This window comes from Lepisosteus oculatus, chromosome 13, assembly GCF_040954835.1.
Source record: "Lepisosteus oculatus isolate fLepOcu1 chromosome 13, fLepOcu1.hap2, whole genome shotgun sequence".
Classification (NCBI taxonomy): Eukaryota; Metazoa; Chordata; class Actinopteri; order Semionotiformes; family Lepisosteidae; genus Lepisosteus; species Lepisosteus oculatus.
In genome coordinates, this window is record NC_090708.1 from 22,009,458 (window position 1) to 22,036,726 (window position 27,269).

The 27,269-nt window shown below is 38.1% G+C and overlaps 1 protein-coding gene across 3 annotated transcripts in view; it reads right to left on the reverse strand.

Moving 5' to 3' along the window:
* Nucleotides 1-34: 34 nt before the first annotated feature.
* The window catches only part of gpm6bb (glycoprotein M6Bb), a 61,875-nt gene continuing 34,640 nt past the window's right edge, over nt 35-27,269 (reverse strand). The window contains exons 1-7 of one of the 3 annotated variants that reach the window (XM_015361610.2): nt 24,663-25,211; nt 9,691-9,877; nt 9,130-9,286; nt 8,255-8,423; nt 7,651-7,724; nt 6,094-6,159; nt 35-3,127 (exon numbers count right to left, since the gene is read on the reverse strand). In XM_015361610.2, the coding sequence (XP_015217096.1) occupies nt 2,978-3,127; nt 6,094-6,159; nt 7,651-7,724; nt 8,255-8,423; nt 9,130-9,286; nt 9,691-9,877; nt 24,663-24,723 (864 nt within the window). In that variant the 5' untranslated portion in view covers nt 24,724-25,211 and the 3' untranslated portion in view covers nt 35-2,977. Of the gene's footprint in view, nt 3,128-3,508; nt 5,097-6,093; nt 6,160-7,650; nt 7,725-8,254; nt 8,424-9,129; nt 9,287-9,690; nt 9,878-24,662; nt 25,212-27,269 lie in introns of those variants that run through there. The other 2 variants (XM_006637905.3, XM_015361611.2) reach the window with 2 other exon arrangements.

Consider the following 27,269-nt stretch of genomic DNA (forward strand, 5'->3'; position numbering starts at 1 on the left):
CTTCATTAAATTCTATTGTTGTTGTTTTTTAAACTGTAGTCCAACCATCTCATTTTAAAGAAAAACTCTCAACTTGTTGATTTTAAGTGTCCAAGGGTATCCTAATGCTTGTCATACAATTTGGGAAATGACAGCGTGCATAGTTTGCCCTGTCAGTGGTGTATATCATGTGATTCTTCTGCAAAATGTGCACGGCGTTACATGGACGCTTGATCCAAATTAAAGGCTCCTAGGTGTCATTAAGCAGAATGATGTTCCGTGAATTGCAATATAAAAACAACATACTGATTCAAAGTGTTTTATCTACAAATTTTAATATCTACTTGAATAAAACCACAAGGAAGCCCTTGGCACTCATAGAAAATATTGGTTTGCTATTAGGTTACAAAATTGGTACTATACAGGATTTTATTACTTTTACTTAAAAAATGGTTCTATGAAAACTAAGGACTCCTATGCCTTCCACATACAATGGATTTTTGTTCCAAGTTAGAAAATGGAAATGGGCAAACACTGCCTACCATAGCGGGTCAATACAAATGACTACACATCACCTGGATCAATGTAGAAATAGTTCTCTCTTCCATGCAACAATGATTAAGCACTACAATATTCCAGTACATCTCATCTACCAAACATAAAACAGAACATCAGTAACTTTTGTCAGTATTTAAACCTTTGCACATCTGAACAATATTGACATACATCTTCAGAGTATTTTTAAAATACAATGACATTTTAATACCAAGATTTTCATAACAAAATATAGAAGCAATTAAACCAGTATTTTTTTAAAGCCCAACATATTTCTGACTAGCAACAGCTCTACATCATATACATCCATAAAATTCTGTAAAGTATACTTCGGTCTGGACTTAAATATCACAGAACCTGTGGTTGTAGGGTATTAACATTCACACATCCCACTTTCACGGTCTTCCAAAATTAGTATTTGTTTGATTAGCAGTAATCAGTAATAACAGATTACGGTACATCATGAAAATTGATGAAAAAACACAAGTTTCTTTTATCCTGAAATGCATAGTGCTTGTTGTGATGGGGATAAGACAGCAGCTAAGCAGTAAAAACTGAGAAATGGTAGAGGTGAAAGAATACCCAGCGTTTTCACACCACAATCCCAGCTTACAAAGAAAACAATAACTTGCCCTTATATGCAAATTGGATATTTTGTTTAATATAACATAAAGGTTTACATACCATTAAAATATAAAAAAACAATCAAGGCATAGTTTAGCTGTATTATGAGAGTGACATGTGTATTAAAAATATGCATTGTTTGTCCATTTGAATAATTTAAATGATTTTTTTAAAGGAATCTCTTTTTATTTGGAATTACCAGCTACTGTTTTACAAACCCACTCAATTTGGAAGCAGCTGTTAATAAGCAGCTCATTGCTGTGGCCCTGATGCCTGGGCAGGGGAGATGAAGACACACACTGGCAGTGTTCCCTCTGCTAGGCTACAGGCATGAGGAGAAGAGTTCAGTCCAGATGTTACCCCATGCTCACAAGGAAACACTGACTGACTCAAGGCCACTCAACTAAAGCAATGCCTGCTAACTGTGTGATAATAGCCTCATCTCAGACAGGTCTTGTTTAAACAGTGATTCCTTCACAGGTTGAAGCGCTCAGGAGGCCTGAGAATGAGTGTTTTTAACCAGGAACATGGCCCATGCACCACTGTTTGAGGCCCCACTACTGTGTGTCATGTTGGGGAGGCTGGAGAAGGCCTCTGTCTGCTGCAACCTTATTAAAACCTGTCAAATGAAATACTGCAGCACTCGCTCTATATGAAAGGGGTTTGGCTTCAAAATATCTTGTAAGCCACTTAAAATGTTTAGACAAAATTCAGCCTCTAAGCATTTTGGCTACATAAACATTTATCAAGAGGCTATTAGTTTTGGTACTTTATATAAACGTTAACTGCTTTTGCCATATTTAGCAAAGTTTGCTGTCTTTACTGGTATCCCTTATATATTTTCCCAGGTCAATTAGCAAATTAAAAACAAGTCTCTCCTTTATTTCAGAAATTCACAATTTTATACCTGAGGTAGTTTTTCCTTTAAGGGCTTCAGTCACTGTTTAACTTGTTGTTCACCAATACAGTAAGTTAGCTCTAACCTTCTGTCAAGTTACTGGAGGAACAAAACTGGAAAATTAGAAGTTAAATTAAGAATCCAAGGTGCCCTCAAGAAGGAAAACTATATCAGATGCGACAGATTTCAAACAGAAATAACAAAAATGCTAGAATTTCTATGTTTATGCTAAGCAAGTAGTAAGCTAATTTGAACTAGATTTTTCTCAAAAGCAAAGCATGCATTTGTTTTAATGGAATGATGCGCCATCGAGTTTCACCATTGCATTCTCAATCTGTTAAAGACTAAACATTCACAGACAATCGTGCACATAGAAATAACACATTGCACTAGTTTTCTGTATTATCTTTATTCGGAATCTGTGGCTTTGTAAGGCGCGTGTGTTGTACTGTGAGTGAAGCATAATCAAAATGGCATCTTTAATAAAAGATGGAGAACCACTTAGCTCAAAAGAAGCTACACTGTTTTCCTTTTCTTTAGCACGGTTATACCTGCTAAATTAAGAACAAGTTACTTAAAAACAGGTGCATTCTTTTTTAAAATGTAAAAAATAGTGCAATGTTTCAAGCTTTACCAGCAAAAACCGGCTGAGAAAGGGGTAAAGGTGTTCTATGTAGACAGAAACAGTTATATTTAAAATGGCATACTTTGAATATTAAAAAGAGAAAATGTATATATAACACAAGAAGAAGAAGAAGGTTCCTACAAACTTTTCCAGGAGAGTTAGTGCAGAAAGCAACACTTATGCATTAGTTTGTTAGGAGGACCCACATTAGTACTGCAAGGAGCAGTCTGTAAGTTATAGCTGCGTATTTTCTTGTCAAATGACTATAGCTGGTCAGTGACGATTATGTTATATCCTTATGTGTAAGAATTGAGACGTTCCTTTGATCGGGACTGGATGTCTTGTAGTTCTTGCTCTTCCTTCATTTTGATGTCTTGGTACGCATGCATGTGACTTGCGTCCTTTAAGTAGGCCCAATTTGCTGACAGAATCATGAGGAAGTGGATCTGGAAGAGAAGGGTGAGGTTGATGGCTAGTAAGCATGTCAAGATGCCAAGCAAGCTACTAGTCAAGCTATGTAAACACAAGGGTTACATGTAAATAAGCTCCCTACTAGGACTAGAAGTTACAGAAGTTAACTGGGTATGGGGTGTCATTTAGTTTGACAGCAGATGCATGCATTTTGTTTTAGTCTGCGGTAGAACAGTTACTGTTAGTGACTCCAAATGGAAAGACAGGCCACTAGACACAAAGTAAAGAATTAAGAAGCCAGTGCAGTGTTTTCAAAAGCAGGTACCAGATAATAGAAAATCACGAGTATCTTCCAAAAGGATACATAAAAAACCATGTACAGGAGATTCTGTAAAATTGTGTGCAAACACTCTTAATAAGGAAAAAAACCCATGATTTTTATTTTGTTCTGTTTTTTACACAAAGCATTTTTATTTTATGTGTAGAAAGGGAAAAAATAACTACATTTTTTAAAATCTTAAGAAAAAAAAATTAAATACTTATGAAGTATAAGTAACCGTCAACACAGATTAAGAAAGTGAACAACAAAAGCATGCAGGCTCACGGTTAACAGAAAAAAGTGGCATGTTTAAACATTTAATGGCAAGTGTTGTATGAATCAAAGACAAAAATAATGAACATTCTTATAAACAGCTGCAGCTACTAAGGCAGAAGCAGGTTACAGTCATTAAAAAAGTACATTTCTAATAAGAGAAATTCTTCAAAAGGGGAGTCAGTTTTTGAAGCCCCAGGCATCAATCAAAAAAGATCCCTCACTGGCCCAGTCCTTCATTAACGCCTCTGTTGTGCAATTTATCTTGTGCTGTAACTATGCCCCAGCGTAGAGTCGTCATGTCAATGACGTATTGTGGTTATTGTTTTAAGGTATGGAACCTGGCTTGATAAAAGGCTTTGATTACGCCAAACTCAAAAATCTGGAACAAGCTACCCAGGCATGTGGTTGAAACCACGACCCTGGCCTCTTTTGAGAAATTGGTGAGATCTTCCAACCAAGAGGCACCTCTACACAAAGGTTGGTGGGAGTGTGGAACAAGCTATCCAGCCAACCTCTCTTGAGAAAAAGTTGGATAAGACCCATAGATCAGTTACCTACTATCAAACAAACTTACTCACTAGGCTGAATGACTGCATCTCGTTTGCAACCTCTCTTGTATTATGCTGTAGTATTTGAGAGAAATGCTTGGTCACATACCAGTAATTACTGCACAGTCACGTCAAGGTGAGACAACTGTCTTCGACTATGCACAAAACTATACTATACAAATGTGACCTGTAATGAAAGTAATGAAACTGTACAATAAGAGGCAACTACTGTAAATCATTTTAGTGTCAGAAAATGGCAAGATATGTAACCATAGTTTACAAATACTGGAAGTATTCATAGTACCCATTATCATTCTATGGTAACATTATACTGAAATATTTTGAAAAAGTGTAGCAACATCATTAAAAATGTTTGCTTGATACAGTAAGGCCACTGTATAATGCCATTCAGATCAAAGAAAATTAATGAAAACATATAGCTCCATCATCAGCACCAAATGTATTTGAATAATTTTAAATTAATTGTAACTGCTAATTTTAAAAAGGACCAGAAGAAAGGCCAAATATTGATGCCATGTGGAATCAAAAGCTTGTCCACAGTATAAAATCGGCCAGATGCCATACCTCCCTATTATCTCCAAATGTGCCCATCCCTGTATAAAAATGCTAAACGTTGCATACAAATTGCTATTTACACATTATGTAAAAGGAAAAGAACATTTTTCTATTTTTTTTCGTTTTTTAGTCCATGGTGTCAGTGGTTGCTCAATCTACTCATTGCAGCTTCATAAACTCTGCACTATGCTCTTAAAATACAGCTTAAAATTTAGTGCAGCAGTCTTCTCGACTCTTAAACTTCAAAACGGCATAGTTATATGTGGTAGCCATCATGTAGATCAGCTGGTGGAAGAGAACAAAATACAGGGGTGTGAGACAAAACCGGAGGACATCCTGGTGGTGCTGATGACTTTGAATTTGCTCCCATTCGAACTGCGCTAGTAATAATGTACAAGTACTACACCGCAGGGTCACTGCCTGTAACAAAGACCCTCTCTATACAGGCATTAATGCCCTGAGCTGCTTCTTGCTACTTACAGCTACAGGACAGAAAGCTGAATACCAACCCTAATAGCATCTAATGGTACGTATATTTTATAATCTCTGAAAACAATGACAACGTCGTCAGATTATCTGAAACAAATTCAACAGCATTACTATAATGGATCCGGGGCTTGAATTAGCTTGGTAATAATTTAGCACTGGATCATGTAGCACAGATGTTATTCTTGGAATTTCAGTTTGTTTTTTTCCCCAATTTCTGTGCCTGAATTGTTCAGCTTTGAGACTGAGTGAAATCACAACTGTAGCTGGACAAGAATCAATTCTGTGCAGTGGTGCAATTGGGAGAGGGGTTTGCCTAAACCTCCCTCAGACAGAAAATGTCATACAACATATAAATAAAACATATCTATAGAACAATAAAATGTTTTTTTAATTCTATTCTATTCTAGCAATGTTTGTACTTGGATTCCTATTCTTCTCCTCACTGTACATTTTATCTTAATATTCACTGCTTGATTGTCACAGCACAAACTGTCAAAGCTGCCTTCATTTCAGAGACTTACACAGAGCTTCCCTGTTGCAATAGGAGGAAGTCCATCAGCACGACAAGCAGGTGTCTAACAGCTACGGACATCACAGAAAATGAAATTTGAAATAGACCTCACAGTTGCCACTCAAATGTATTGTTGAATCAATTTTAGGAATCAGTGCGTGTGTAAAAGCAAGGAGGGAGCCCTTTATTAATCTATCAACCAATCAGACACCGACCAGAGCATGTGAAACGCAGGAGATCTTGGTCTAAATCAATTCTAAAGGCATTAAAAACGTGGCTCACCAGTGCAATAACAGTCGCGCCTGCTCCAGCACACGCCACAATGTAGAGGTGGTAAGACAGATAGAACTGGAAAACAAGAGAGATAGAAAATGTGTAAGAAATCCAGATCTTCTGATGTGCAAAAGACCAGAGGATTCCCCATTTTAAAGCGACCAATAGCAAGGATTCTAAACTTTGTATTGCTGGCTTTGGGGACTTGGCTTTGTTTCTTACAGTTGTAGTTTATGTTTATCACCGGTACAGTTTACCACCCCTTTATTTGCCCATTGTTTCTTTCTGTTTGTTGCTTTTTTCTTCCATGACCCAGCAGTAATGTCTGATCCGGCTGAGGGCACATTCCTGAGAGGACAAGCACCTTGAGCTGCTTCGCAGTAATTTCAGGAGGAGCAAGAGGTTGTGAAGGAGTATGTGTGAGAATACAGGAACCCTCAGCAGCACGATACATATAATATTGAGACAGGAAAGTTACTCCTTTCTATATTTCACTATAAATACCCGTGGTGCACTGGCTAACCCAGAAATCCTAATGATGACAAACATGTACCGTGCAGTATATGGCCTGTAGCCAGCAGCTACAGTGTATCACCCTGCAACTCACAAATGGCAACTCACTGAAGTTAAGCAGGTGTGAGCCTGGCCAGTACCTGGATGGGAGTCCTCCTGGGAAAACTAAGGTTGCTGCTGGAAGAGGTGTTAGTGGGACCAGTAGGGGGCGCTCACCCTGCAGTCTGTGAGGGTTCTAATGCCCCAGTATAGTTATGGAGGACATTATACTGCAAAAAAGGCACTGTCCTTCATATGAGACATAAAACTGAGGTCCTGACTCTCTGTGGTCATTTAAAATCTCAGCGCTTTTCTCAAAAAGAGTAGGGGTGTTACCCCTGGCCATATTTCCCTCTGGCCTTCACCAGTCTTGGCTTCGTTATTATCCCCATCTATGATTTGGCTTCAATACTCTTTTCTCATCCCCACTGATAGCTGATGTGTGGTGAACATACTGGCACATCCAGGTAGGGGCTACACATTGGTGTTGGAGGGGAGCCCACATTACCTGTATAGTGCTTTAAATGGAGTGTCCAGTCCAGTGCTTTATAAGTGTTGTTATTATTATTTATATTATTATTTAATTTCCAGCATCCTATATTAGCCATCCTAGTATCTTTAGATAAATACTTGTACAGTAAGTCCAATAAACAAAAAGACAATGGAAAATTAGTTCAGTGAAACTGGGACATATGCACTCATCTGGAACTCTTGGTCTTCAACTGATGACAGCAGTGGAATAGGATAACCTGCATTAAAATTGGGGCACGTAACTCATATAGACATGTCACATTTGTATTAGGGATATGTATGTATATCTAATTTGTATATTAGACTCATTTTAAACAAGGAAACATACTTAGAAATGTATGGAGGGATAAGATGATAAGAGAAGGGTTTATACACTTTCACAGATACTGTTAACTAAAGACGTGAAGACCAGGACCATCTAACAGCAACTCACTTCTGAACTAACATTTCATGAAAAGTCAAACAGAAGTATATCTTCATTACCTCACTGGTGTTGCAGATTGTTCCTAGATTGGAACCACAGGCTTTGCCAGGGGTTGCGCTCCAGGGAATGATACCTAGAAAAGCAAGTGAGAGAATTAATATCGATTAAGAATCAGTTTTATCTACCTTCAACTGTTTTACCAGTTGACTGCACCAGCACAGCTCCAGACCACTGTCAGGCCCCATGTTCTCACTGGCACTGAGATCTGATTCTTCAGGCCAATGGCAATGACATTACTGTGGGGCTTAAAATCTTGGGTCCAACCCTTCTCTCCACTGATACCCAGTGCTGAAATGACTATACCACCTACAGTCAGAACTGCAGATGCACTCGCCATCTTCCTGAAGAAATTGACAACTCATCTCTTTGCGATATACCTGCTGCCAGAGACCTGTAACTGGCCTTCTCTTAGTGATGATGCTCTTACGTCATTACTTCTTGTCTGTCAAACTGCACTGAAACTCCTTAGCATTGTGCAACGTCACAGCACTTAATACAGTACGATCTTAAGTGGTTTCACTGTGGCTTTATGCTGCCGTCACCTACATCTTGACCAGATCAAGACCAAGATTGCATCTTGACCAGAGAGCAGCTCTTTCTTACCATACTGCCGAACATCCACGCAAATAGAGTCTATGGAAGTCAGGTTCGCTACTGGAGATCTCATGGCTTCGCACGTCGACCACATGTTATAGAACAAGAAGACAGGAACAGCTGAGAAGCCAAATACTCCCAGCCAGGCAACTCCAAGGATATAGGTCAGGAACACAAACTGAAAAGACAAACAGCATTCGTCTATCCCTTGAATGTTCTTGAAAAAGTCAGATTTTTATTGCCACAGGGAAATTGGGAAATCTATTTTTCTCCCCAAAGTACCGAAAAATGTTTTTCCGAGATTGTGGACAATCATAGCACAGAGATAATCACAGATTTTGGGTTACCTCGATTTACCTTGATCATGATTAGCACCACAAAATCATACTGTATGTTTGGTAGCAATTATCCAAATATTTGGGTAATATTTGTTTACTGCTGGATTAAACAGATTGACAATATTTCTAGATTAGATCCTTAAAATGTTGATGGGGTTAGACGGCCAGTTGGACCACTTCTTCTGTTAACCCTCATTTACATGTCGCAATTAGTTCAGGCAGGACGTGATGGACGCAGTCAGATTAAAAGGGTTGTGTTGGTCTGGAGCTCTGCAGCCATGTTGTTCAAGCCAATACCCTGACTTCTTTCAAAAAACAGATGGATGAGATACTTGGACCAGTTAACTGAAACTACCAAATGTGCTAGACGAACCAAATGTCCCTTCTTAGTGACTTATGACTAACAGGAGGAGAAATGTAATTACGCACTAAATCAATCACCCACTTGAAACACCACACTGGAATCTAGCATTCACAGTTCTGTGGGACACTTGAGTGGTGTCCAGGGCTGTACAACATTCACATGAGTAATTACTGACTCCATACCATTCCACTGATGCATCGTCCACAGGCTGTGGTCTTGAATTCACTGTGAAGCTCCTTCACAGCGCTGGTAGTGTAGAAACCCTCTGCCAAGAGAATGATTCCGTACAAGAAGAAAAACGAGGCGATCCCATAAATGATGTACTGCATCAGCTGTACTCTGCAAGCACACACAAAGAAGATGCTTCAGACAATTAATTCATCGGAGCCCAACATCTAAAATCATGTTTAATCCAAAAGTTTTTCATTTTAATTAATGACATTCTGGGATTGGCAATAAAAGTCAGGATTAGATGGGTGATAACCTCCTGAAACAATGGCTCCAATATTTTTTTAACAGATTAGAGGTGTTTGACATCATGTTTGATGATGGATGATACCACTCTTCCTCTTTATGATAACACAGAGGGCTCCCCCTGTAATTTAGTTTTCAATGAACATCTTAGGGGCTTAATAAGCCCCGTTTTAATTAACCGAAACCCTGGGAGAACTGGAAGAATCTCCGAGTCCAAAAATAGACTGAAAAAATGATTTAAAAAAAACAAAAAGGTGCTTCAAACTCACACATCGGTTAAGGTCGCATGATCCGTAGTGACCTTAGAGAAGTGAGTCTCCAGGATAGTGACCGTCCCAGTCAGTGCCACATGGCCACAGCCGCAGAACAAAGCCACCCCCGAGAAGCACAGGATAGTGGCGACCAGGGACGCGTACGGGACTCCTCCCAGGCACTTAATGCAGCACTCAAAACAACCTGTGGAGATGACAGAGGGAGGCAAAAAGACGAGTCTGTTCAGCCACGCTGTGAAGCTCCATCCGGCTCAGAGGTACTTTTGTGCCACAACATCTCTCGGAGCTCACAGTCGCCAATGCCACAAGGCGCTCAGTATGAATGCAAGAGATCTCAGGCCCAGCAGCGGCTGAGAAGGGTTGGGGCTTCAGAATGTTCATTTAGTCTTAATCTGACTCTTGCAAACATGAAGGAATACGTTTCACATGTTGAGCGGCAACTACTGGAAGCTTGAATAACTAGTTTTACATTAAGCTGATGTCAACCCATTTTATCTTGAATTAAACTAATAACAGAAGAACAAATTAAGTATTTAAATGCACCACTAGATTTGAAAACTTGTAGAAAACTACCAGGAAAACAAAATCACAGAAATATTTACAAGTTAGCTCTATTACCCTAGCTTTAAAAGCACAACATTGAAGCAGTTTCTGATGACAGCGTTAAAAATGCCTACAGTCGCATACATTATTTTAATGTTTCCATGGAAACCTCTAGCTGAACATTACAGTTAAAAGCATTTCTTCAAGCACAAAGGCTTCTATAAAAAGACCACCTTTTCTTTTAATTCTGAAATTACTGTACACTCTAAAACATATACATTAAATCATACAAATTTGTGCTATTTCTTTGTGCTGTACTGTATTTTTATCATCTGTTACAGAAAATAAAAAGAATACTTAGGGATACTCCCTAAGATAAAGTAAATTTAATTTTGCAAAAGCCAAGCCAGCACTTCAGCAAGGACTTCATCAGACCATTGATGGCATGATCTCTCTGTGCCTGCACCTCATTGATGTTTTGGTGTTCGTACCTCTTTTAATGAATAATCTGCTGAACAGTACTGTTGTGAATACAGACAGAAGAGAGGCTCCACAGCCAAAATGTTGGATTTCTTTTCTTCTCTTTTCAGCATGGAATAAACCTTTACTTGTTCCTTTGGAACCAAATATGTTGATTTCTCTCGAGACACAGACAGTTCATCTTTTAAACATAGAGCAGGACCATCTGAAATAGTGATCTGATCCTAGCAAAAGCCATGGTCATTTGGAGCACAGTCTAGCCTAAAACCTAGGCTGCTGCTACTTTTTTCTTTTTATAACTTCTGCTACATTTTTCAAAATAAAACATGACTTTAAAAAGAGCTGGTTATCATCCATTTAAAAAAAGATTTCAGTGGCGACCAACGATTGCTGAGACTGCCACATGTGGGTGTGATTCCCACATGAGTCAGCAGTGTCTTTTTTAATGCATGAGCAGCATAGAGCTGTGGTAAGGGCACTGACCTTGTAACTGGAAGGCTGTGGGTGAGACCCTTCTCTTGAGATTGCTCCAGAAACACAAAAAGCCCTGCTATATAATTGGAAACTCCTGACTATCACTGTTAATAAAAAGGTGTGCTCATCTGGATTGTATGGTTAAAGGTTCTCTTATTTTTATTAATAGTATGTATCAGAGCATCTTAGGTATACCAGTGCTTATATGAAAGTCACTTTGAGAAACAGGGGAAACTCTGACAAAAGTAATAATGTGGCAACATCTAGTGTGAAATATTTTCAGGTGCTTCATAGCAATGCTATTGAGCATATTGTGTTTGTACAAAAAGGTATTCACACTCTACACTGAAGAAGATGCTTGATGTTGCATGAGTTCCAATTTTCCCTTTATTTTTGCAGGTACATTGTACAGTGGAGTCTGGCAAAATACCACCATGATACATGTTTAAAACAGAAGCTGTCTAAACAAAAGACAAAATAGGCAAAAAACTGCCCATATGGGCTTCTGCAGTTATGCCTGGAGCTCTTCCATATGAAAACTAGCCATTCATCAACACCATTAGAGTGCTTTAATGGGTAGCAGACGTGCAAGAGCAATGCGAGCAAGCTGGCCGATAAAGGAAATCAATGACAATTCATTACAGCAGAATTATGTTATTAAAGTGACCTAGTATGAACAGCCATCTCCATGACTGTAAATCTGACATACAGGGCCAGACTCCATGAAAGATAAATACAGGTTACATCAAGATAAATGCACCAAGCAATCTGTCCAGGTATTTATTTTAAAGAAACACAATATAAAAAAACCCACAATATTAATGTCTCTCTGAAGGCAACACTGTAAACCCCCTCATGAATGAAAAAGCTTACATTAACCAGACAGAACTGCTAATTATGTAGAACTCAGTTTTGGAAAAGGAATGGTTTGGGCCCCACTTATAATTATCATTATTATTTTTCCTCTTTTCTATAAAAGGAGTTATGGATCTACTGTAAACACTAGCACTTATAAGTAGAGATTTCTTCCATTAGTCTATTGAAACGCAGCCTGCCAGCTCTTCCCCACAACTCAAGTTGACAGAGCGGTGAGGAAAACTGGAATCTGCACGAAGCCTTTTCACAGAGGGCTAGACTCCGAACCTCTCTTCAGCAAAAACACAAATGGTACCTGTCAATTACACGGTCACATCAGACAGCTGCTTCTGAATAAGCTCTTGGTAGCCCACAAATACATCTAAAAGTAAAACTAAATAAGTCATTTGAAATTTTTCTTCTTCACCACTCGAAAAATATTATTTGGAAATATACAGTACGTCTCATGGCACTTGACTATGTTTCTATTAAATTATATATTTGTCATGTGAACAACAGTCTCTCTCAGCGATGGGATAACACAATACTTACAGAATATTATTGCATTATGTTACCAAAAGGGACATAAAAACTTTCTAGAATGCTCATTCTAAGAAATGAGTCTTTTAATGAAAAATGTTTGAATCTTCCAACAAAAACAATGCATGAAGACTGCATCCATACAGTATTATCAGTTGTGTAGAGCAACTGTTAAATACACAAGTATAACTACTACGCAGGAATGGAAGGATTGAAAATCCTTTTGTTCTGCTGCACTTTCTTCACTGAAACAAATTAAAAATAGACATGTTGGTTATAGCATAAACCCTTCCAACGGTTATTTTGTCAGAAAGTTCACTATAGCTCTTTGTGAAGTGCAGTGAAATAAAAACATTTTTGTCCTCAGGCTTGTGAATAACGGTTGCCATGGTTGCATGTTACCAACAGTCCAGTGAATCTGCCTACAGCTGACTCCATTACTAAGCCCCAGATTTTACACACTCAATCAGGGCCAGGTCAGGGAACATAGAGCTTCAGACTCAAACTTAAGGAAGAGAAAAGCAATCCTCAAAGATCTTCCAGCTAGACAATTAATTAAAACTTATTTCATTAGTCATACATCAGAAGTCGACTCTTCTGTGTCCACAAATCAGACTTTTGCTCTGTGAAATGGCATTCCCCTGCCAGTCTTGGCCCAAATAGTCATCACTTAGACCGAGCAGGAGTAACGGCACTTTGGTTAACATGTTATTGGAAAATTCCAAACAAAGTAGATCCATCTGGTTTCCAGAGCAACAAATGTTATTCTTGTAACAAATTAAAACCCGGCAGAGGCAGAGTTGGAGCTTCAGAAACAGGGGCAAAAAACCCCAGAGAACCTCTTCACATCTGATGAAGGAAAGCGCAATGGTAAACATAATATTAATGCTACTTAAAAGCCAATAGGTTTTCCAGTTATTGTCTGGCATCTGTCTAGAAAAAAAAAAGACTATCCACTTTTCCTGACTGAAACAGTACATTTGTGTTACACAAAGGTCCACATGTATAACAGCTCTGCATGCGCCAATGTGCCTGACTCCCTGGTAAACCAGTTTCCTCAAAAGAACAACAATGTATTTTTTCCCCGTAAGGGAAGCAGCTGGTTATCATCCATTTTCTTCAGATTAGTTCAACAATGCAGTTTTGCGATATTGTTTAGCTCCTTTTACCTGGTCTTCCTTTTCCTTCCTATCTCAATACTTCAACAACACTGCAAACTTATAAAAAGTACATTAGGAAAAAAATACATACATTCACTCTTCATTGTGATGTAGATTAAAGTAAATACAGATTGTAGATAAATCAAGTTGTGAACAATGAGAATAGCCACTAATTTCATGTAAATATTGTGTACCAGGCTTGAGGAGGTACGAGGTATCTAGTAATCACACAACCTAACAAGGCATATTCTGTACCTGGATTTGAGCAATGCAAGTATCATTTGATACTAAGGCTAATTTTTGTACTTGTCAGACATACCTTTTTTCTCAGTATAAATATACCACTTAAAAATAAAATAGCCTTGAACACCTACGTTCATCACAGTCATTATATTTCTGTTTAATTGTTCTTGAAACTGCAAATGACGACAGTTTACCAGTCAGGACTCCCTGGGGGGGCTCTCTAAGTAAAACCTCCTTTCATTTAAAACTCCCTCAGCTCTACTTCATACCCACAAATTGAATGATAAAGTAAGAGGCCCGATTGTCCTACTTCTGTCAGACAGAGATGAAGGTCAGGGAACAATGTCATTGTGTGCTAGTAGTGTAATTGGGAACACTTCCCAGTAAACAATGCACTCTAAAACATTTCTAAAGCAGCTTTTACAAACCATCGCTAAAATCAATGGTGTCCCCACTTGGTTAGCTGTTCTAAACAATAATGGCCTAACTAATGTGCCAGTCTATTTTTAACAGGCAGACACTGCTTGTGCTCTAGGTTAGAAACCACATCAGCAGAAGACTCTACATCTTGAAAGAGCACTTCTACCATTCGTTGAAGTCTGGACATGGCGTTATAGCTTTGTCGTACCCTTGTAAGGAGTGTGATAAAAATCTTGTTTTTAAGCTACCAGAGGCACACGGTGGATGTGAAACAATGCCAACAGTCTATTCAATTAAACTTTATTTTACACATAAGATCTTGTACCTCTCATGATGTGTTTTTTGTGATCGTTTTTCTCATGATAGCTCAGTAAGTCTCTTTTTTTTAAAGCATGTTTTCACAGCTAGGAGAAGCACGTCTTACCCAGAAAGCAAGATGTACATTCATTCAGCTAAAACAAAATTATGTGCTGTGTTGGCCATTTAAATGTGGTATCTTGCTTTAACCACAACTTTATAAAAGAAACCTCCTCTAACTCAAACCGGCATCTTAATATCCCACATAAAAATGGCCTACTTTTACCACTCCATCTAAATCATATTGCTCTAAATTGAGAAACATATATTCTGGAATCATCCAATATATACACTGAGAATGCACTGTAAAAATAAAGTGGCACTTCCAACATTACTATTTTATCTTAGTAAAGATAAGGAGATCAGATAAGAAAATCTGTATTCTTTAGAAGTATTTAATTTTCTACATATTAAATCTGATTGCCTTCCTCTTCAACAAAAAAAACAACAACATTAATATTGCAAATAGCAAAGACAAACCAATTACGTCAGGATTTGGACATTACTTTTCTTCTGCTTCTTATTATATCTACACAGTGCAATATAAACTCAGCAATGCCACTTCACAGAGACAGTCATCTGCTACAATGGCAATACAGTAGCTTTCAGCTCCATTATGGGGAATGAGAGCAAATTAAACAATATAATTGTTGCAGTCTTTTTGTGTCAGCATCAAGTCATTTTACTGTGGGGACTATGAAAGAGCAATGTTACACCAGGAGGTATGTTTTTCACTAAATCAAACATTAGAGATCCATCAGACTATCCCCCAGGTTAATATCTGGCATAGACAACACAGACACCGTTATTTCAAGAACTTGAAAATCTGCAAAGCATTGGACAGCAGAACAAATACAAAGTACAGTACATTAAGAGGAAGATATAAATTAATATAACATTTAGAATATTTCTGTCACAGGCTAGTTTTTGTTGTTCAGAGAAACATTAAATTAAAGCTTGAGTGCCTTGCTCAAGGGTACAGCTGCAGTGTCTACAACCCTCTAGATACAGTACAGTACCCCTTACCACTCCCTGTCAAAGCACCTGGCTGGGTTACAGAAATGTTTCTTGAAAAGACTACTGTACATAAGACTGCAAATGTGATAATGTTAAAAATGTAAACAAGAGTGTAAAGCTCTCAAGATCAAAGATGTAAAGGAAGGTGACATTCACAGTGCAGTGTTTTGGAAGTAAAATATGTAATTTACTGAATGACCTGAGATTAGTGGCTAAAACAAACAGACACTGTCTAATTACCACAGAAGCCACAAATAGATATTGTTTCCAGGATCGCAGGCCTGACTGACAAAAGGCTGAAACCATTTTTGAATATACAGTGGAGAAAAGACAATGTCGTGAGAATGTCCAATTGGAAAGGTGTTTAAAAATGCTTTAAAAGATAATACAAATCTTCTGATGGAGATTTAGATTTAAAATGTGTTTTTGGAAAAGTGGCCTCTGGGGAGACTAAGGCAATGTCTTCTACCCAACATGAACAAAACCTCAAATCAAACCCCTGAATAAACAAAATGTGAAAGGTACTGCTTGTTCATGTTGCGTGAGAACATCACAACACTCCAGTAACTGTTGGTTTCATAAAGAACGGGCAGATTGTACAAACAGCAGAGTGTTCAGAACCTGCCAACAGAGCAGCTGCTGATGCCACATAAATGGGAAATGAGGCTCTTTCCATGGGCCGTGTCATGTGGGTTCAGATGAGGAGGGCTACACGTGCTTCGGTCAATTTAATTTGAAAAAAAGGAAACTGCAAGTTACGGACTACATTGTAAACTGAAGGAGAGTGAAACAGAGCTGTACATTGGTCTGCTTGATCAGCCTTGTCCTACAAAGTCTATGCCTTAGAGTAATATATGACCAAAATCATAAATTGGATAATAGATCTTTCTAGATGGCAAAGCAGCCTTTTGACCTTGTAACGTATTACTGATGTCCAGCTTTCTCTCAATGTAAATGACTGAAGGTCCACAAAGAGTGGTATTTACCCATTAATCTAGCCTGTCACTGTATGCTACAGGTATAATATCTACATTCAAGGATAAGTAAAAGCAGCCAATAATTTCTCTATCGAAATGCAATTACTGTATGTACAGACAGGAAAGCCCTGAGCCTGGTGCGCGATTTTTCTATTCAATGGCTGGAGGTTAACGTTGGCCAATTCTCAAACACCCTCAAACATGCAAGTGTACAACTGGATACTTTTCCGACCAGCTTAATGGAAAAGATGGCTACATAGAAGAGTGACACCTGGGAAAGTATCTGAAAAATTGTGGGATCAAATGTGTGGGATATAAGTTGTAAAGGCTGTTTGATCAAATCTAAAAAGTGCCGACGGTGGTTATGTCTGTGTGTCACATCCCACCTCAGGACTGCTGCACTTTGGATGTCATTACAAAACTAAGCATACTGCATTAAGCCAGGACTCTATTTATTGCATGAAAACGCAAATGTGATAATGGCTAATTGTAAACCCTGTGGTCTTGTAAAGTCAGATAATTAATGCGAGTCATTCTCCGTTTTCAGTAAACTACATTTCCCCATGAGAAAAGAGCCTGGTAATTACCACCGCTAAAAACCGCCATTTTGCAGATTTTAGGATTCCTTCAAGAAGTGCCTACTCATCTTCAGACAGAACAAGATGTTTCCTAATCACAGCACACAGCACACAAGATGGAAACCATTGTCATGCCTTGAATAAATTGCTCCAAATGAAAATCAAATCAGCTGCCTTTCGTCTGAAGACTTTCACATGCTTTCAAAGCCTTAAAGATCTACACACAAATCCACATTTATGTTTGACAAGTTCTGCTTCCACAAGACACATTTTGCCTCTCTCCTCCAGTAAGAAAAAGAAAGAGCCCAGAAAGAAAACAGTATAACCAGAGGCCAGCTGTTAGAATATGACGCAAGCCCAAACTTTCACAGTTATGAAAGACATGCTATAATAACTAAAAATACAGCCTACAGAAGCACACAAGTGAGGGGTGAAAGTGAGGAATGCAGTCAATAGAGCTACGACACAAAGAGCCAGTGTACTGCTGCAGCTCCCTCTTCCAGCTGGGGGTTAGTGGCAGTGAGGACTATTCAGCTCTGGCCTGTGTGCACAGTGGAAGACCAGGCCAAAACTCTTCCGGCCTCTTGTTATGCCCTCTTCTCAGGACAGCCCAACCACAGAGTGCCATCCTGTCTCACTGCCTGTGGGCTTCTGCTGTACCGCTCAGGCAACAGGCAGGAATGAGCAGCACAAAAGCAGACTTGACGCTTCATTCGCTGGATTTTACTGTATGTAAAATCCCTGCACTCCTTTAGTCTTTACAGTTCCTCTTCCCCAAGCCTGGCTCAGAAAGACACAGCTCTGAAGGTGTTAAAGGAGTGCCACAGTACAGGAAGATCATAATCAACTGTAATGCTAACAAGCAGCACACAGGCCTGACACAATGTCAAAATGTTTCAGCTATCTGTTTAACTTTTCCCCACAAGGGATTGTGCTTCTGGAGACTCAGAAACCTACTGGTGCAGAACAGCGCTATCAGAATCAAGTGTGTATTGAAAAACTAAAAGCTCTGTCAACAAAAACACAGATGCATCACCAACATATCTGCAAACTGTTTTTGGTTAAGCACATCGAAGAATTGTTTCTTCCTTTTCCAGGACATTATGTTGATGGTTGTTGAATGAGTGGCATTATATTATTACCTTTAAGAACTGGTAAATAGAGGCAATATAACTTTTATTTCCTGTGCCTTTCCTGCCTAGATGTTAGCAGTACCTAAAATAAGAGAAGATACAGAAGCGTGGGTGTTCAGGCATGTTCATTGGTTGAATGCCAGTAAGACTGGCTGAAGTTCTTTTTTTCAAATTTTGCTGGTTTTGTTTGGTAACCCTATTCAGAATTTTTATTTCCAAAACTTCTGAAATGTTTTTATTGCACTGCACTTCATAGCCTGAGCACATCCAATGTATTATATAATCACCAGGCTCTGTCTGCACTGAACGTAATGTAAAGTGTTCAAAGCTGAGCTAGAGTAATTGCATCAGAAGTGCAAAACTGCCTTCTTTAACTTCTCCAGACCATAATGTATAAACACCAGATGCTCTTCACTGCCAGTGTGGAAGGGCTATTAAGTGCTTCACTCTGGATTGCTCTCTCAGAAATGTGTCATGCCAAAAGTACCCATTTCTGTTTGCCTTTACGGAACAAAAAAAGACAATGGTTGTTATAAACAGGATCAAAAACTTTTATCATGTTAACACAGATCTTTGACAAACTAAAGCTGACCAGAATACCAGTGAAACAAAAAAACAAAGCTCAGTACTACAGGAGAAGATGATGTTGTTCTGGATATTAAACTAATAATAGTCTTCTAAGGGTTAGAAGCTAGCTCTTCCTACTGTATGCTTTGTTTTCTTCTGACTCTTAAAAGATTATCTGTGCTTACTCAATACGATTAAGAATGCTCCATTTCAGAATACACCATGGTACAATCAACATGAATTTGATCATTTAACTGTTTAGCCGTCAGCACATCCTGATCTTTCCGTCACACTAACAACTATGATACAATCTGCATGATTAAGTGTTATTAAAATGAAAGGATGGGAAGCAAGAAGTAATGTAAAAGTAATATTTCCTTATGAATGATTTAAGGCTGAGATGATGTTAGATTACTGCGTTCTTTTCATATCATTTCTCTTTTTGACACATTTTGTTTCCATTAAATATGCAATTTGTCTTTAACTTAGCAATAAAGAAAACACATTATTATTTGGTTACATTATTCATTTATTAGGATACAAATTTAACAATTGGCTTTTCAATTGGACTGGCTTTCACCCACTTTATATGCTTCTTTATTGAGAATGTTACATTTCCTAAAACTGAAGAAATGGAATGGTTTCTCTCAAATTCACAGAACAGCACAACAAGCACCACATTAATACACAATTTTATGCACATCTAACTGCCTTAGATAAAACACACTCCAAATATGTTTGCAAGAGCTGGAACTCCCTGTAGCTTTGTAAGAAATAAAAGAATATGCAAAATTTGAAAAAAAAATATCTTTTTTTATTTATTTTGCAGAAACTGCATTGGCAAAAACTAAGAAAGACAATAATTTGTTGCTCGTTTCTCCCTTTGCGTGAGAAGTCTCAAGAACTGGGTCACCTTTGCTGTTTTCACAGGGTGTGATCAATGATAGGCCACAAGTGCTCATTGGGGCTCAGTTTAGGGGCTTGCGTGCTATCGCAAGAGTTAGGGTATGAGAAACCAGGACAGTTTCAGTCCATAATGTGAGAAGCAAGATGCAACAAGCTTCCTCCCACCTTGCATTGGATTCACACATGCCTAGCCCCCTCTGACCTCTATCAGAATTTTACCCTTATTATTTTACCCTTACCGTATTCAATAAAGCCGTCTCAGCTTGGCTCAGAGCTGCTGCTTGTTAATTTTTTCAGGATGTCTACTGACCTATTTGTATGGTTCTGACCAACGTGTTCTCTCTTCGCTATTAAACTGAATTGCTAATATCCTGCCATCAAATTACTGTCATTCCCAATATATTTGCTGTATTGGGAATACAGTGTAAGAAACACTGAAGTCCGACAGCAAAGCATGAATATTGCAATCCCACTAGTAAGTTTCTTAGGAATTCTAGTTAAGATAAGATCACTTTAATGGACATATACAATTTCAAGTATTAGGAAATTCTCTTTTTTCCTATAACCCAACTCATGCTCTCACTGAGACACAGACACACAAACAGGGAGGGAAGCTTGGGGTCAGGGCGCAGGGTCAGACATTTATACAGCACCCCTGGAGCAGTTGGGGTTAAGGCTCTTGCTCAGGGGCCCAAAGGAGTAGGATTCTTCTGCCGGCTGCTGGATACGAACCGACAACCTTCCAGCCACAGGCGCAGATCCTTAGCCACTGCGCCGCCCCACATGAAGAACAGCGTGTCATCCAGCATGGGACTGTTTTAGGTTTTCTCTGTTTTAAGAACTCCTACGCCTGAGAGCTGAATTGATCCAAGAACTAAGCTAACTCCTACGGCAGCACACAACGCGAGATGCAAACAATTGGTTATGCAATCTTAGCCTACTGCATCTACAATAAGTTACAGCTGAAAAAGAATGTTCCAGGAACAAAACTGTTTCCGATATTGTGAGCGGTTTCTTTTTTCTGTGGTTTTTTTTTGTGCCACAGAAAGATCCCATGTGAAAATGTGAAGGGCTAGGGATGGCAAGGAGATACTGACACTAGGGCTAACTGTGTTGCTATGAAAGCACACAGCAATAACAAGAGTCAGGATTTTGTGCTAAGGCATGCCCAACACACAATACATTTTAAACAACTTAGGTGCAAATACAGTAAAGGAGAGTTGTAGCACAATGTGAGCAGAACGATTTAGCGAAAAACAGAGGTGCTGCCACTTCTGACCTCCAAGACATACCTGTAGTAAGAATCTTTTTCAATATGTATCAATATATGTCTGGAGCCCAGGTGACCGATTGAAGTACTGTTAAAAGGATGGAAAGAAATAATTGGGGGCAAACCCTCCAACATAAGCTCTTTGTTTAAAAAAGGGAAGAGGAAGAAGTAAGACGTATTAAATCGTAAACAGTAAACAATAATGATAACAATAATGAAAACAAACCTTTTAGAAATATGAAAGCATCAGAGATCAGAGCAGATCTAAGCTTTCACAGATGTTGAAATATAATTCAGATTTTTTTTCATCTCAGACCTTCATATTTTATGATGACATACCTTAGAGACCCAGTTGATGTTTTTTAACATGTTTAAGTTCTGTTTTCTTCAGGATGTCTCCCATTTCAATTAGAAATAGAGCTAGGTGGAATATACAATGGGCTGAAACACCCTTATTCAAATCAGGTTTTGGAATGTTGTGCAGATGTCAGTGATGCATTCAGAGTTTTATTTAAAAAATATATCTAGGAAAGCATGTTTTTGCATTTGAGAAACCACAAACAAAATCAAACTGCAAGTAAGCAGTAGTACATGTGAGTGGTGTATCTCAATGTGTCTTTTCTTTTAGTCTTTAATTTACTGTCTGCAGAGATTGCACCGCGCAATTGATGAACTGCCGTTTCACTTTGGCATCTTTAAAAAAATAATTAAATCACACGAGAGCAAAGCATATAATGCAACAACTGTTGTGAGCATGATGTGCCTTTTTCTTCTATGTTTTTAAAGCAGCAATTATCAATTATCAGAATCCATGCATATAAAATCTATAGCCTAAAAAATTCAGACCTGCAATATATAATATCTTAGTCATCTTTATAAACTCTCCAAAGATAGAATACTAAAGCTCAGGAAACGTAGCTTCTCTGTATTTAAAAAAAATGTAGTTGATATTCAACATCTTTCAGACTTCTGAGGCAAAGGCACATGCAAATGCATTTTAATAGCCACAGGAATTCAGTGTTATCATAAAAAAACAGACAAATCCACCAAATGTCACCTTGATGCTGAAGATAACATATGCCTTTCAAGACTGAGACTCCCTTTAGATTGGACTATTTAGAGTTCTGATTGTGTCACACAAGACAGACGTGGCAAGTGCTAAGCCAGATGGAACCTCATGAAAAAATGGAAGAATCACTATAAAAGGCCCATATTACTCAAACTAGTAGTAGAAGTAAGTCGAACCACAAAGTTTACAGCCTCCATTATCACTAATTTTGACACTTCTGGGATACACGGTGACTTCGTTTTTTCCTTTAACTTTCCTCAAGCAGAAAAATATGACACCATGCACAATCCTTCCAGCTGACTGCTTGCGCCTCTGTTACAAACACTTAGCCCTCATTTAAAGCCTGTAGGCAAAAGCTGTCAGCTGTTGTACCCTGAAAATTCCCAAAACACCTGTACAATACTTACTATGAATCTTGCATAATCTCGGTGCTGCTCCTAAAACTGCGTGAACACACTGCAATCTCTAAAATATTGTTTTTAGCGACAAACAGTTGTGCTTTTTCCTGTCAAACAAGTGACAGCTTCCCAGATAGGGGCCTCCATGTTTAAGAGCAGTCAGTCCTTGTGATCCTACCTAGGAAGCTTCTTATCGTATTTAATGGAAACCATCGGAGAGAAGATACTGCCTCTTCATGCACCCTGCAATTATACTAATACCAATTAAAATTGTTGGGGTTCTACAGTATGCACATACTGTATGGTTTTTATTTTTTTAAACTGATGGCAGACTGGTAAACCCTTATGTGTTATGTAACTTCAGTATATTCTAAGTATTTTGGTTTACTAATGAGCTGTAAGCAAAAAGACAAGGTTAATAATCCAAAAATGAGAAGACTCATCCATTTGGATGAATTATAATTACATGGATCACGACATCTAATAAATCTCTCAGGATCAGCTGTAGAACCTAAACAAAACCAATCTATCCAAGCATCTGCGCTTGGCCATTTGTCTCCAGGTGTGAGGACAATGATGAAAAGTCTGAATGTTGTCAGAAATGACCACTGTGACCACCTGAAGAGTAGCTGCTATTATCTCACAGCAGGCTGAAGTTAAATCATTAAAAATAGTGTACATAATTTCCAGGAAATATCCAATGCTCCTGATGTATCTGCATGCTACAGACATCGTTCTATTGTATTCAAACATATCCAAAATCAAATTGACATAACCCCGATTTGCTTATGTGTTTTTTTGTTTAGAGAACAGAAAAAGACACAAAAAAGTAAAACTGGAAACAGAGCAGTGCGTTCTAAGTAGACTCTGGGTAAAGAAAAAGTTACAAAATGATACTGAATAAAATTTGTATCATACATTAAATCTGTTAATTTTAATGAATTAAACAATTAGTTTACAAGATGAGTAAAAACTCTTCAGTTTTGCTGGCTTATTAATTTGGAAGCATATTATCAAGGTTTCCAAAAGTCTATTTTTTCATGAAAATTAACTTTTAAGTGAAGACTAGCTTGTAATAAGAAATAAAAAGACATTTTATTCAAAAAAAGATACAAATCAATCATCATAGTATTTTCCTCCACAATTTATTTCCTGAATTCCACATAGAAATAGGAAAATTGGCAATTAAATCACCGCCAAGAGACTTAATTCACAAGGCACAATTATCTCCTCATAAAAATCTGCATCAGGCAACAAAATACAGATAAGTCTGTCATAGACCAAAAATTAATCATCTCCATGAATTGGGGAGTTCCTTTATTCCTCTTTAAGGCTTTATTATCAGAAAGCCACTGACAAACATACTGATTAATATCTTGACTCCTAACCTGTACTTCCTAATGCATTTATTATAAAAACCTCTAACTGACGATCCGGCATAATTATCTTGTACAACAATGACCCCAGCAGCAACGGCCACACAAAATGAATCACCTTATATAGACTGATGCACAACAAGAATACCGGTCCATAAGGTTCCCAACAGAACTAAATACCATAAAGTCAAGTATAAATTCTTAAATTATACTTAGCATGAAGAACAAAGCATTGAGGTTTCTTCCAACCATAAAACAGGAAAAGCCCCAGATGAGTTCCATTTGTTTGAAGTACAGTAACAAAGATTCTACCCAACAGCAATAATTCAGAGCAAACTGCTATTAATTCTGTTTCAGAAAAGCAAAATAAGACGTGTATTGCCATATCTGTAAAACAGACTAAAACAGGATCTTTTTACGGTTTCCATTTGTTATTTTTTGGTGCATAGCTTGGATGTATAAGAAAATATCTGTGTTATGGAACTGCAGAATCTAGTGCATTTTTCCGTTACGCGAATCAAAACATCCGCAAGTAGGTTAAACCCCTTTGTAAACAATCCCAGTGAAAAGCATTAAAGTGCCCCTTTGTCGAGGGCTCAGTGGTACCTTTTTTCTCTTGGCTTTGCTCAGGATTCTCTTCTGCTGCAGTTTCCATGGCTGGCTTCATCCCATCAACCAAAAATGCTTCCCCTTTTTACAAACACGTTTCTCTCCTCTCTCTCTCTCTCTCTCTCTCTCTCTCTCCACTCTGCCACTCTCTCTTGCACTCTCTCTTTTTTTTTTTTACAGTGATTGAGTGGCACGGTCCTTCTCCGTCGTATATTGCAACCCTTTCCAAGACGCAAAAGGTCTTGTCAGATCCGATTTTGCTCAACTTAGTGGTCCATAACAAATTCTGCCAGCAAGCGTTCAGCCACACGTCACTTAGAATCCTAGTAGGAAAATGGCCTTTCTGTTTCGCAGTTCTGTTTAGGATTCAGTCCGGTTACAGTGGGGAGAGAATTCACTTAACCCCCCTGGTTTTTACTCTCTGGTTAGGACGCTCCCAGTGAATGGCAATCAAGGGTTGCTTTTGGAGAATAGATTGATTACATCACAAGAGGGTATGTATGCAAGGGTGAAAGGAACCCCCTCCTCCAGCTCAGTACAGCAGCGATGAAAGCCCCACTATACCCTGTGTCCTCACAGAATGCATGTCATCACACAATCACAAGCTTTTCTTTCCCATGGGACCCCATTTAGAGTGTGCTCTGCATTTTGATTTATACCATATGCCCCTGCTCCTGTTGCATACATTAACAGTCTCTAACCACAGTCTCCACTCCATCTGCTGACTTCTTGGAGAGAAGGGGAAAGAGAGAGAGAGGAAAAAAAAGAATCCAGCTTCCACCACAGTCACAGAGACCAAGAAGGAGGGAGACGGCGAGAGAGAGAGAGCAATGAAGTTGTGCCTGAGCAGTTCAGGATTAGGCAAACCCTGTTTAGCATCTTAATGACTTAACCCAGGCCTTACTGTGACATTCTGGTGGGAAAAGCAATTTTAAGTGATGAAAGAGAAATACAAAATAAAAACACAACCAAAAAAAAAACTCAATGAAAGCATGGCTAAGCAAGGACTAGAAGAAGACTTCTCCGATCTTTGTTTATCTTTCGTGATAAACAAAACCCTAGAATTTTATTATTGTAGCATTAATTTATATTTTACTTTGTTCTGATTTTAACTTTATGAGGTTTTTATAACTAGAGCTATATTTTGCCAAAAGCATGAAAGTCTTATTACTTACAGTGGATGTGAAAAATTCAGAGTTAACCAAAAATTTGAATGCTCAATAAAACTCTCCAATTCTCTGTACTAGACTGATAACCTGGAAAGACTCTTGCAAGAAATTAAAGGATTTCTACAACAAGTTACTGAACAATAATACAAATACTGATTTATCAGCAATATCTGACTATACTCCAGATTACTGTGAAATAAGATCAAAATTTTTTTTGATTATTCAGAGCCAACATCACTATCAATTTTAAAACTTTTTAATGTTTTGTTCTTCATTTATCACAGGTAGTTTTTCTAATACCAATATTAAAGAGGAGGCTATAATATCTTAGGCTACAATTATTATTTAGTGTTATTTAATCTTAATTTACTTCAGAAACTAAAAGAAATACCACTGTATATTCTATATACCACAACAGTGTATAGCATAGTTAAATGCATTAGAAATAAACATTCCATGTAATGCAATTCACAAGGACTTCACACATTCCTCCAGGCCATTCCTTAAGCACTGCTTCTGGTTGAATCCTGTGGTAAATAACACTGTAATACTCAAAGTATAGTGAGAAACTCCACAGGGCTGTAGTTAATAGGAAATCTTTCTTCCGGGCAAAAATTATGGCTTTATTTACAAAGCTAAATGCACTCTGCAAACAGAGGCTGCTATATAAGGTCAAGAGCCTTATGGAGTGTGTAACACACCCCCTCTACTGAGAATTGACACTACTCCCACCTGGAAGATACCTCTGTGTCCCCAGGTGTAACAGTAACAGATTCAGGAAATCTTTCGTCTCCTCTGCAATCTCAGTCTCAAACAATGTAAAAAAAAACTCTCATCTCCTAAAACAGTGGTTTCTGGTCTTCTTTGTTGGTAATCTTTATCTGTTTTTGTTGTATTGTTGTATTACACTCTGCCATGAAACAAATTTCCCCCCAGGGGATAATAAAGCTTGAATTGAATTGAAGAAGTATAATATTTCATGAGAACTTCCAATAAGATGCTTAGGAGGACATTTTCAATGAATAAAATCATGTTAATGTGCATGTTATGGCTAGATTCTGAAATGAAGCAGTGACCACCAGTGTCTACTGTAATATCTAATCCATAATTCCATAATTCCATAAATCAAGAGTTCCTCTTTCAAAATAATGGAAAAAATGTGGCACACTCTTATTCATAACAAACATGAGTAGAAAACCTAAATGTTTTCCTTCATCTATAAATGACAATATCAAGAGAATTTAGTATTCAATTACATTCCATCATATTTATGTATGTGACTACCATACTGAAATTCTCCTACCCTAGACTGTACTCTTTCCATGTACTTGTATGTAAAAGCAGCTGATTTAATAACAACATAAACCATTTTTACTTTGGTCTCTTAATGCTCTGTGCCCAAGACCACGGCCCAATTTTTCAACCTTTAATGCTT